Here is a 12,663-nt window from a genome sequence, read left to right on the forward strand (position 1 = left end):
TGCTTTATTACCACATTCTGCATACAGTGCACTGAATCAAAACAATATTTTTCTTTATTTTCTCATGTTTTCTTTTTACTTTTAAATTGGAATATTATTACCAATGATAATAAGAAACAGAAGTCTTAACTGAAAGCGGTTTCCTTGATTTGTCACGTGAGACTGGAGGCTCTAGTGAAAAATAAAACCATAATATAATGTTTGACATGGAAGAAACTAGACAAATGAATGATGCCATAATTTTTTTTATTTGAGTGTCTTAATAAAATTGTTTTTAAGGGAATATATGTCTGTTTATTAAGATTTTAGTATTATAGTTTTTGGATAAATTTTTTTCTACAGCCAGTATTATATTAATTTTTAATGAATACATAGTAAAAAAATATAGGATGAACAAGTAGGGGGTTACTGTTACAATTAAAAATTCATAATGTGTAGCTTACTATCACTGAAAGGTTCTCTATGATGAATTTAAACCTCTGAACATGTTTTTATAGTGGTGAACAAACAAAACTTCATGTGGGAATTTAAATTGTTGATTTTAATAATATTTTAATGTGTAAACTGTTTTCATCCTTGACAGCTGCTCAGATAATTTTAGTTGGGCCCTTATGGTTTGCTGTTTTTTTATATGTACCAGAGCTGTTTTCCGTAATGTTTTGTTGTTGATTGCTACTGTCACAGTTTAGACAACATTCAAGAGCTACTAAATTAAGAAAGGGAATACACTTTTATCACAAAAGTAATATAGCTTTTCGGGAATACTTTCTATTTTACATAATATTAAATGGTTCATATTCATTATTAATTAGTTACTTTGTTTCAGTTCTTGAGTAACCAACAACTTCAGCTAAGTTAGTTATAATTGTACTAGGTGGTAATAACAATCCATGTGGCTGGTGTGATGGGCGGGCGGGGTGTGCAGGAGCACCAGCAGCACAACGCCCTGTACCAGGAGTGCCAGGACTGGGTGGACCGCACCGAGGACAAGCTGCGCGAGTGCCAGGAGCCGTCCAGCTCCCTGGCCGACGTCCGCAACAAGCTGCAGACCGTCAGGACCATCCGCCAGTCGCTGGAGCAGGGCCAGAACAAGCTCAGGTGCACTTCCACTGCTTCTCATACTCCTTATTTACTAATTACACCAAGCAACAATCATTCACAAAAAAATAAATTTAAAAAAATATAGTAACATTTAAGAAACTAAGTTCATTTATTAAGAAAGTTTGATTTTTTTTGCAACATTATACATACTTGACTTTGTTTTTATATGTAACAAATAATCTGTAATTATGATTTTAAATTTGCAATAATTCTTTACATTTATATAATCAGTGGGATCAACAAAACTAATTTTAAACACTAAATTTTAGAGTTTTAAGAAAATTCATGGCCAAGTTTTTATATATTTTTTATTTTACACTTCTCTGTTATCGTTCTATGTATATTTCTCTCTTTTTAATTTTTCTGTATTTTGGATAAATTTTTTTGCACCTGTGTAGTTGAAAAAACTGTTCACTGCAAGTTAAAATCTATTAGATAAATATTTGATATTCGTAACTAATTAGATGTTCAATTCAAAGTTTTATTCAAGTAAAAAAAATTAATTGCTGATGCTTAGGTTGCATATTGCTTATTCTCATTACAAAAAATACATATTTAAGTTTCGGTGGAAGTACAAAGTTTGATTATGTACCAGGCGGGAGCATGGAAGTCTGTGTACATATCTTTGTAACTTCACTTTAAGCCACCAATGAATAAATAATATCTGTTCCCCGGAGACATATGAAGTAAACGGCTAGAAATTAATCTTTGAAAATTTCCAGCAGCTTGAAAGTCCTTTCAGTAGTAATTAGAAATGATGATTTCACCTACAAGTAGGCCAATATAAACTATAACAGGCTCTATGTGCTAGTAGAACTTAAAAAAAAAAATCTACAGCAGTTTAGAATTATCTATTTCTCATGAACTTCTGGTATTTGATACCAGTTTTGAAGCCCTACATCACTTTAACTCAACCAACTAATCTTATATTTGTGTTCCTTGTTAACATACCGCTTACTGTTAACTCTGGAGCTACATAACTCACCTGCTATTTATGACACATTAGCTTTCATGTCTTCTGGCTTTGTATAATATTTTATCTGCCGTTGCTAAACATTACAAACCAAGTACAAAGATTGCAGGCTATAATAAATAATGCTCAACATAGGTATTCTATTCCCAGAAAACAGGTAACAAAAACAGACTGTCCCTCTCTGTGTGGCCACAATTACTGCTGCAATTATTAAAAATATTTTCACTGCTTTATTTTATTCTGATTAGAAATGTTATTCCATTCTAGTGTATTTACATAATCCATGCATCCTGTCTTTTTGGGTGAATGCAGGTATTATGTGGGTTGGTCACAGTAGCAGTGAAGGACAGCTAAAGAAGCAGTGTGTTCTTTAATATTTTGCTACTTATCAGAGCAGCTTTTAAGAAAATTATTTGTTGATTAGAGCTGCAGAAGACCTTAGTTGCGCTACTAAATTATATGAATTAAAAAAAAATTCTAGATCTTTTCCTTATCAAATTCCAACTCTAGGCATTCTTGTACAATGCAGTGAATTCAAAATTAAAAATTACCACACTTTTAACATCCAGCATAGGTACCCATGTATGTATAATGCAGTGAATTCAAAAATAAAAATCACTACACTTTTTTAGCCATTGATATATTACATGGTGAAGTAATCGTCTGACAATACATAGTATGTACTTAAGTGAACTTAATGCAAAGAATTTTGATATAAGGCTGCAGTGTAGAGAAAAAGCATGTTTTAAATTTTTGATTAAACACAGTGAGTCACAATAGACATATCACGTGTTACGAGGTGTTGTTAATAACTGAGTATGTATTTTACTGTTACATTAGATATGCCCTGGAACTGAAGGAAAAAGTAATCTTGAACACAGAGCAGAATGGAGCTGCAAAAATACAAGAAGACACTGAAAACCTGAAACAAGAATTTGAGAAGTTGATGACAGATGTCCATGAGATCAGACAGAAGCTCGCGACTCGTGCATCGCAGCTGGAGGAACTCCAGAAGGTAAGAACATTTCCTTGCAATAGTTTTTTACTATCAAGAGATCTGTTACAATTTTGTTACAGTGAGAGTTAATCACAATAGTTTTTTAACTGTGATCATTTGGTTTTCTTGTATTCGGTTTTGTGACAAAGTTATATTCATTGTGAGAGATAACATTTGCGTTTAAAAATTTTAATTACTACCTATTTAATCAGCAGGTTTTTTATGAACACTCACTTAACCTACACTACCAAAAAATATACCATATTTGATGATTACAAACCAATTTGTGTGTGTTTCATTATACCTAATTCATGATACATGCGATCCAAGATGTAAATCATAGACCTCAAAGAGCAAGCACATGTTTGTTGACTGAACTATTTTGTCCGTAAAACATGACTATTTTGTTTTACTAACTAGTAGGCCTGTGCGAATATCAGTTTTTTAGTTGGAATCAAATATGAATACCAAATTATTCTCGAACACGAATATGAAATTCAAATAATATGAATGAGAATTAGAATCCCACTAAAAAAATTTTTTCGCATCATTTAACAAATACACAGGGAAACAAAACAAATATTACTAAAGTGAAAGGTTGGTTAGGTTAACCCAGCTACAATAATTACATGTAAAATGTTTGTAAAAAATTTTAAAGTATTAAATAAAGTAAAAATTTTTTTATGCAACTCACCAAAATTAAACTAACCTAAACAGCCAACCTTTCATTTCACTTCCTATTCACCCTATTTTCCAGCACCTTCTACTATACATATTGATCCAGAAAACTTTTGCGGACCGCAAAATACCATGAAATTTAATGCAATTCAATTCACGGAAAAAGGTGAATCTCTTTTAAATTGCTTTATTTCCAAATTAGCGATTAAATGAGCTAGTATTGACATACTTAAACCCTAGTTATTCACACGTTTTCGTAGTTAATGGCAACCAGGTAAATTGTATTTTAAGTTCAGCAATATTATAAACAAAATTTCTGCCAATTTCATCTGGAAACCAAAATCATTATTTACATTTTTTATTATTTTAGAGTCGCAATGTCTATTTCGTCATAGATACTGTTCCGAACTTATGTAGAGAGAACTGGGTTCATAAGGGATAGCCCAATAAAGATTTATTAATAATTAATATTTACATTACTCATAAACAATTGAACTTAAAACTGTCTGATCACCAATCACTTGCACTTAAAAATATCTGTCAAGTTCCACAGTTCGCACTCCTCACTGGAGCTAAGCTCAACAGTGATTCGCCCCTTACCACGCGCTTGTCCTCACACACACAGCCTCGCACCACTCAGTCACACTCGCACGGTTCCGTCGCTCCTCGTCGCACCACTCAGGAGGGAGTTTCACCCTCTTCGCCGATGTCGCACTTCCCTTCACTCGCGGGACTCGCTCGGTACTCTGGTGGAGGCCGGCGTCGTTGCTTATATACCTGTGGCAGAGCAGCTGTGACGTGTTGCGTCATCCCGGGCCGACCTGACGCCTGAAACACCCAGAACAGTGATGTTTATTCACGCCACTCCTCGTGGTGACCTCTGTAAGCCCGGGATTCCCAGGCCGCTAAAGGTGACAATAGTCCGAGGCGGGACGGTGCGCAGGGAGCGGAGAGGGGTTGGTAGCGAGGACCTTTGTTATCCGGCCAAGCACGCCTGGCATGCTTTACATCAGTGGCCATGCGAGGCCGCCAGCCAGCTCCGAACCTGGCGCGCTTCACGGTTCTTTCTGAAACAGCAAGTAAACATGGTGTTGGATTGATTGTGACTATCCATTTGTACGTCGTTTTGTAGTGTTGTAGTCCATGGTTGTTGGTGTTTATTTATTTTTTCAATGTATGTGATAAAATGAATTCAAAATTTTTTTTCAAGTTTGAAATCATCAAATACATATGTCATGTTTTGAATCTTTCACGCAATGTTTCTGTTACTGTTAATCGAGACAGTCGTGGAAAAAAAAAACTTTAAATACTTTGTAGCATGCTTAAAATGTCGCTAATTGTTTATGTTTTTGATTATGAAATCCCATTAAAAGATCAATTATAACACACACATGACTTAACCTCAACAATGAACGTGGTTATAAAATAACCTTACAAGGTAAGCTACATTAAATATTTGTAAGCAAACAAATATTTCTTATTTCGAAGTGTTAATATTTGAGGTTGAATTGAATACGAATAGTATATTATTCGTATTCGTATTTGAAAATTGAAATATTCGTACAGGCCTACAAATTAGTGATGAGTCAAATACACTTTTCCTTTCATTCATTTCCAAAAGATTGCCTCAAATCCGGATATAGATTTTGAGTCAGGAATAAAATTATATTTGAGAATAAAAAAATAGAAACTTTTGAAGACACACTCAACTCAAAATATTTTTATTTTTAAAAGTAAGTTTAGCATAATTACTTTTCCCTAAAGTGCTAAACAAAATATTCCCAAAGCATTGTACCTGAAGGCAGATACAAACAATCAAACATGTCTTTGATAGCTTCCGTAGATAAAAACAATGTGGTCTATTACACAGGTGCTAGTGTTTGCATTTTTGAATTTTTCTTCCACACATATTATTTATTCTTAAAACTATTTTACTCATTTTAAGTTTTGAATGATGTCTTTTCTAATTTGGATGATTTCTTTCATAATTGTTTAAATTAAATAAAGAATCAGAACAAAACTGAAGTGTCATCAATTTTCCTAACTATTTGCCTTGTCATAGCCCATAGAAACGATAATTTTTCAAAATAAAAGTACTATAGTAACAGTTTCTTACATCAATGACTGTTTACATTAAACTTTAGTTTCGATATGTTTGGCTTTATAACACACTCAATTATTTTAAAAAAGTTTTTGCTATTTAAGTTTTGTATAATGGTAAATAGATTTTGAATTTTTAAAACATTTTGAATTTTCAAATTTTCATAAAACACTGATCTGTATGTATTTAACTAGGAGAATGTAAGGGACCTGAGGTGCCCATTGAAAAATGATGAATATAAACAAACACATGAATTTTATATACACAAAATTTTATTGAAAATTAAATTCATTTTAAAATTGTGCAAATGAAAATTATTTTTGTTATATAAACATATAAATTTAGATACATCTGTGCTATTTACAGATAATTTTAGCAGCAAGAAATTGGCCACGAAAGAATAATATAATATAAAAATTCAAAAGGGTGTAACTACAAAAAAACATTTTTGCCAAGAAAACTTTCAGGCAAACAATCATATATTTTGTACATAAAAGACAAAAATTAGCAACAGTTTTTTAATGAAATTTTAAACTTTAAAGATATAAGCATATTTAAAAAATGAAAATAAAGATTTTCGAAAGGGCATGAGTACAGAATTCAAAAAATCATGAAAAGATTCCCAGTAATGCAAACTTATATTGCCGAATAGGAAAATATTTTCACAGTTTTTCTTTTAGAGCAAAACTTTCTGAGCTATAAGCCATTCTAGTAACTGTAAGCATAATAATTCATAAGCTGCAAAAGGTGCAACAACAATGTGTGTTTGTGACGGTCTCTAGGCCCACAAAGTGCTGGCAGACTGGCTGGAGGAACTGGAGCAGAAGGTACGGCCCGACGGAGCCCAGGAGCACCTCAACGACCTGAGCGAGAAGCGGGCCACTCTGGAGAAGTTGCGCTCCGTGCAGCGCGACATCCTCAGCCACAGCGAGATGGTGGAGCGCCTCATGTCGCGCCTGGCCGACAACCCCACCATCCCCGCCGCCCCCTTCCAGGCCAGCCTGGACAAATACAAGCACCTCAAGTTCTCCGTCATCCAGAACATTGCCGTGAGTCCACGCATCGCCAGTCGTGTTGGATGTTGTTTCTTCATAGTTACGCTTTTACGAATGCTACTTCAGAAATCACTTTTTAAGATTATTTTTGGCAACTATTTTAAATTTTGTACATGTCGATAACAGTCTTGCTTGTAGCTTCAATGAGTTGTTTAGAAATAGCCTCCCATTTTATTCGTGCTCATAAATCTTTGTTTTGTGATTCATTGAGAAGGAAAGTTGATTCTCTAGTGCCTCACTCAATGGAGACGTGTATTGTGTCTTCTAATTGTTCCATAACTAGTATTTTTCTGCCGATTTCAAGATAATTAGTATATTATAGTGTTTAACCAAGAATTGTGCAAATTTTCTGTAGTATGGGAAACACAGTTTTGATGATGTTTTAGGATAGTGTTCGATAGTATTTTTGATAATGTTTCTACTGACCACCTTCACGTATCACTAATTCCCTTTCTTGAAAGTTTGGGATCTCTGGTCATAGGGCTAGGTATATGTAATGGTGCACCAGCATGACGTTATCAGTTTTGGATCCTGGCTAACACAGTTTCACTGAAATAATGCCAGTAACTTCGGATATAAGAAAAAAATGCAATTCATCATTTATTCAGATATATAATGTGTATATCACATGTACAGTATTGACAATTTAGTTGCGTTACATTGATTTATTTAAATACAGTTGTTGCTATCTTATCTGGCATTTTTTGGTTGGGCACATTCTGTAATCATGCCGCTGCTGTTCATTTTTCTGTAGATTCAGACATTTGAAATCCCATTTTAAATTATTGAAATAGTGTGATAATTAATTGAAAGTATTTTTGCTTGTTAGCTGCGATGTATTGTAAGGTTGTATGCTCCAGTATGTTTGAAAAAAGTGAATTGAAAAATAAATGAAATAAAAAACTGCAGTGTAAGAGTATTAGAATGACTCAAGTAACACTACTTATGCTGCCGGCTGCCTTGATGGCAGGTCAGCGCACAGTTTACTTCTTTGTGTACAGTCGCCCATCTTTTCACCATGCTAGTAGTGTGGTCAGTCTTACTGGCTTACCTTACTTATCTCTTCATTCACACACGTAAAGTTACTCAAGTTACAGATAACTGCGCGAGGCGTGGTCAAAATACATTGCTGTTGTGCTCATAATGATGTTTGGACACACTATGTTTTATAATTATTTTGTACATGTGCATCTTTATTATACCTTTTGTGGTCATAAGCTATAAACTAAAATTAATATTTATCTCCATTAAAATATGTAAGAAGCCACAGAAAATAAACTTTGCCTGCACATCTCTAAACCTTACATTTTACTTGGTTACGAAAATAACATGTTTTCGCAATAATGAGACATAAAATATTACCGCCTATGGCAAAACTTTGTTCGGAAGACAAGTCACTAACAAAATGATATGTTTTAAAAGTAAAACTTATTATTTTCCAGGCAATCAGCCACTGAAAATTTACTTTCCTTTGAGCCCTAGTTTAAATTTAGATGCGACTTAATGTTTTTACTTTCTTTGGCAATGACAGACTTTTATTCCCTTCTCAAGTTCTGATTTTTTTGGAATATTACACTGTTTAAATAAATTAATGTTTCAATGAAAAATGTCTGATATATTATCATGAGAAACTACTCAATAATCATATTTATTTTAACAGTGTGTTTTTAAATGCTTTATTATTATGCTCATGTATCACATGCACATTATCTTTGCGGATTATTTATTAATTTTTCTTTGGTGTTCCTTTTTAAACTATGTTGATGTTTCATAATCTGGCAAATTTACTGATCCAGCATGGCCATGGTCCTGAATGAGCAGCATTAAAAAGCTTGTAACAAGTCACAATCGGGCCATGCTAAGACGACGACTGCTCCTTACACATACAGAAAACACTTAAGTATCTCCTCTGGAGTTGCACGTTTTGTAATGTAAAATTATGTTAATTATTATTAAATGTTCTGAAACTGTTGCTAGTTGAATTTAAATAAAAGTTTTGAAATTAATTTGTACTTTTATCCTTCTCACGAAAAAAAACTTTTATGTGCTTTACTAAATAGGTCCCACAGAAAACACTTCACTTTCGCAGATCGCTACTCCTAGTCCTGTACCTTAATGTTTCGGGGGACCCATAGACTACGCGGACTTGCTCCGCTAGTCTGGGGCTTAATTTATAGTTTGTGAAATCTGAAAGATGAAAAATAAAAATAAAAAATAGTTTAAGTTAACAGCGGCATGGCCCCCGGCATCCAGACGTGAACTTATATGTCTCTAGTCACATAAACTGTTATGACCTCTCAGTGCAACACTCGAACAACAACTGGCGAGACAAAGGACATTACAAAAAGCACACAAAAAAGTTACTACCAATTGGAGACTTCCCCGAAAAGGTGCCTTCCTATTGGCTGCAAAAAATATTCTTAAAACTACTTTCATATGATTTTCCGGTCAGAGAACTTTACCATGGTCCTGGAGAACATCTCTGTCTCTCTCTAACAAAGGATATCAATAGATATTGTCTATTATTTCGACACCTCAGCATAGCATAGCATATCTTTCTTTCTTTTTTTCTATATTTATTTTTCTTTGTTTTACCTTTTTTTTTCTTTAGCTATAAAAAGAAGATTTAAATGTGTTAAAATATTGAATATTACACTTACACAAATAGTAACCCAGCCAACCGTGTGAAAATTAGTAAAAACATGGTTCAAAGGCTGTTTAAAAAAAATAATGAAATATAAAAATTACTTACAAGAATATTACGAATGATAAAATATAGGTATGGGAAACTATGTCACTATGATCCTGAACCTATAATCACCTGATCCATCTGAATGACAAAAGCATAATATTTATTCTTCTCAAAACTACTTATAAAAGCTGGGGAGGGCAGAGGTCCTACAATGTTACAAGTTTTTACTGTATTTTTAAATCTTAGTTACTATGTAGGGTCTGAATATTTTTTTGCATATTAGATCTAATTATGTAATTCTCTTATTACATTTTCTTATTTATTCTATAAAAACTTAAAAACAATCAATTTTAGAATTGATTTGTACATTGACAATATTAAATTATTAAGCAATAAATTGCTGTAAGTTGACAAATTAATAATTTTCAAACCTGTTTGATATTACATTTAGGAGATCATGTTGAAAATGTTTTATTTAAACTTGATATGGGGCCAGGCTCACTTCTATCTTGCAAAATTTAAAATTTTTTTCAATTTTGTTTTGAAAAAAAAAAAATGCATTTTAGAAAAGATGAAAGGTAAGAAGTGTGTGACTGTCGACAGACCCTGGAGGAGCAGGTGCGGGAGCACGAGGAGTACAAGCAGGCGTCCCTGGATGCCGCGGACTGGGTGCGCAAGACCAGGATAGAGATCCAGCAGTGTGGGGACTCTCACGGGGAGAAGGAGGCGACCGTCGACAAGGAGGCCCGGGTCGCTGCCATCGCTGCCAACATGCCTCGAGGTACGCCTTGCTAGCTCCCATGTGAGCACAATATTTACCATTCCATTAGAAAATAAATTACTGTGTACGTTTTTAATGCACTTGTATGTTATAAGTTAATACATATCATAAACTTACATTACTATACATTCATAATATTATAAATTAACAATTTTCAATTTATTATTAATGGCATCTTCATTTAGAAGTTAAATATATTATAAAGTTAAAATTAAAAATTAACTACATATAATTATTATTCCTCATTATTTTATCTAATATGACATTACTTTGTAAACCCTAAAACTGACAATGGTTTGCTATTTCAGTTTATTATTCATTGTTATAACTTAATGCTGATAGATTTGGTTAGAAGAAACACTATGTTTTGTTAATGATCTTATGTATTGGGGGAAAAGTTTGTTGATTTACTGTAGGATATGTCTGTTAGTTTTACTGAATGATATTTTCTAAAGGGGTTATGCGTAAGCCTTTTTAATTTTTAGCATAGTCCAAGTAACTGATTTTATAACTCCCATTTTAGTGTGTTTGAGAATTTATTTTACTTTGGTTGAATTACACCTATTTTTCATTTCATAATGTAGCAAAATTAAAAACAAATAATGTAAAATATTTTCCAATTTGATTTTAATTAAGATTATGCCTCCAAGCCGATACAGGGGAAAACTCATTTTGGTTAAAAGATTTGTATAAATTTACTAAATAACCCAAAATGTCTCAATCTAAGTAAAGCATGCAATGAAAATGCACATGTATTTTAGTTTGCATAGACAAAAGTTAATTAAATAGTATGTTAACTTAATATGAACTGATTGGGATTTTTTTTGAACCAGCATTAATATAAATACAAAAAAAAGTGAGTGCTTTGCCCAAAGTTTGCTTTCATTAAACATTTACAATAAACAATTCAACATAATTTACATAACCATACATTGGCTCATTATAGAAAACATTTAACTAAACTAGCACCTATTACAGAATTCCTATTTTTTTTTATTAAGAAAATATTCTTAATTTTTCAAAGAATTTATTTTAGTGCCATAAAAAAATAACACATGTGCTGAAAAGTCTCTCAGATGGAACTCTAATAGCAGGTAAACACAGCAGCAGAAAGACAGTTACTGTCATACAGAAATAATTTATTTGCATTAACATCTCTTAAACTGATTTCGCGACTGCATAATTGTGATTCGTCTAGTCACTAAACAAACATTCTCCATTTAACACGTATTTTTAGTGTGTTTTTATTTGTTTGTTGACGACCCGTTATTTGCTTAACTGAACATGAATTTACCAATGGAGGCTGGAAAATTTAATTATTTAATACATATATTAATAATGTGTAACTATTAAATATATTGTTTCACAAAATACAAAGTTTAAAAAAAGAATTATAAATGTGCAAGATTGTGAAACTTTGTAAATGTGTACAATTCTAGAACAGAAATTTCTATACCAGCTTACCGTGTGCGGCGGCAAAAATTCACGGTACCAAACATTTATACGGAAATCCGTTTCATGTGGTCACTTTGAATGGGAAACAGTAAAAGCAATTTTTATTGTATGAAGCTCTATATTACTACATTTTTTTTTTAATTAAATTTTAAAAGTTTGAGGTAAGTTAATTGAAAAATGTCTCCATCACTATATTACGAACATTTCTTTGCATTTCAAGCAGTTAGTATTTACAATTGTTTGTAGTGGTAGCCATGCTCTAAATAAAGCTAGTTTTTGTTCTTATCTAACTTTACTGTACTGGTGATATAGTCATAAGGTTACTAAAAAACAGGATGTTTAAGTTTGATTTGTACGACTGGCAGACGAAGATAAGAAATTATGCAAGTTCAAAGTATGTAGTTGTACGAAAAGTGAAAAGGGTACTGATGCATTTTTAGGTTACGACACTTTCATTTTTCATAAATATCTGCCTAAAATTAACAAGCATATTGTGAGTCGGCAGAAATGCAGGATAAACAAAATATCAACATAATGGGCTTCTGCCAATTCATATTGGCATAGCTCTAATTATGCCATCATAACATTTACCTTTACCATTTTTCTATATTTAACTGCAAAGGTGTGAAAAGGCAGTCAGTTTTGTTTTAGTAGATAAAAAACATGCTTTTAAATCATATAATGTATGTTATTTTTGCTCTGTTTCTTACCTCAAGGTTAATTTGCTTGGATATATTATTTATGAATATTAAAACTAATGTACTCCTGTTTCACTCCCTTGGGGTAGAATTTAAAAAAAAAAAAAAAGGTAAATTCACCCTTTTAATTAA

General features: G+C 32.7%; 1 protein-coding gene across 4 annotated transcripts in view; it reads left to right on the forward strand.

The window, feature by feature from the left end:
- Window positions 1–12,663, forward strand: part of LOC134531206 (muscle-specific protein 300 kDa) — a 602,384-nt gene that overhangs the window by 358,148 nt on the left and 231,573 nt on the right. For all 4 annotated transcript variants that reach the window (XM_063366862.1, XM_063366865.1, XM_063366863.1 and 1 more), the window contains exons 67-70: window positions 926–1,098; window positions 2,915–3,089; window positions 6,633–6,899; window positions 10,201–10,378. In XM_063366862.1, coding sequence (XP_063222932.1) covers window positions 926–1,098; window positions 2,915–3,089; window positions 6,633–6,899; window positions 10,201–10,378 — 793 coding nt within the window. The remainder of the gene's footprint in view (window positions 1–925; window positions 1,099–2,914; window positions 3,090–6,632; window positions 6,900–10,200; window positions 10,379–12,663) is intronic.

Source organism: Bacillus rossius, chromosome 3 (assembly GCF_032445375.1).
Source record: "Bacillus rossius redtenbacheri isolate Brsri chromosome 3, Brsri_v3, whole genome shotgun sequence".
Lineage (NCBI taxonomy): Eukaryota > Metazoa > Arthropoda > Insecta > Phasmatodea > Bacillidae > Bacillus > Bacillus rossius.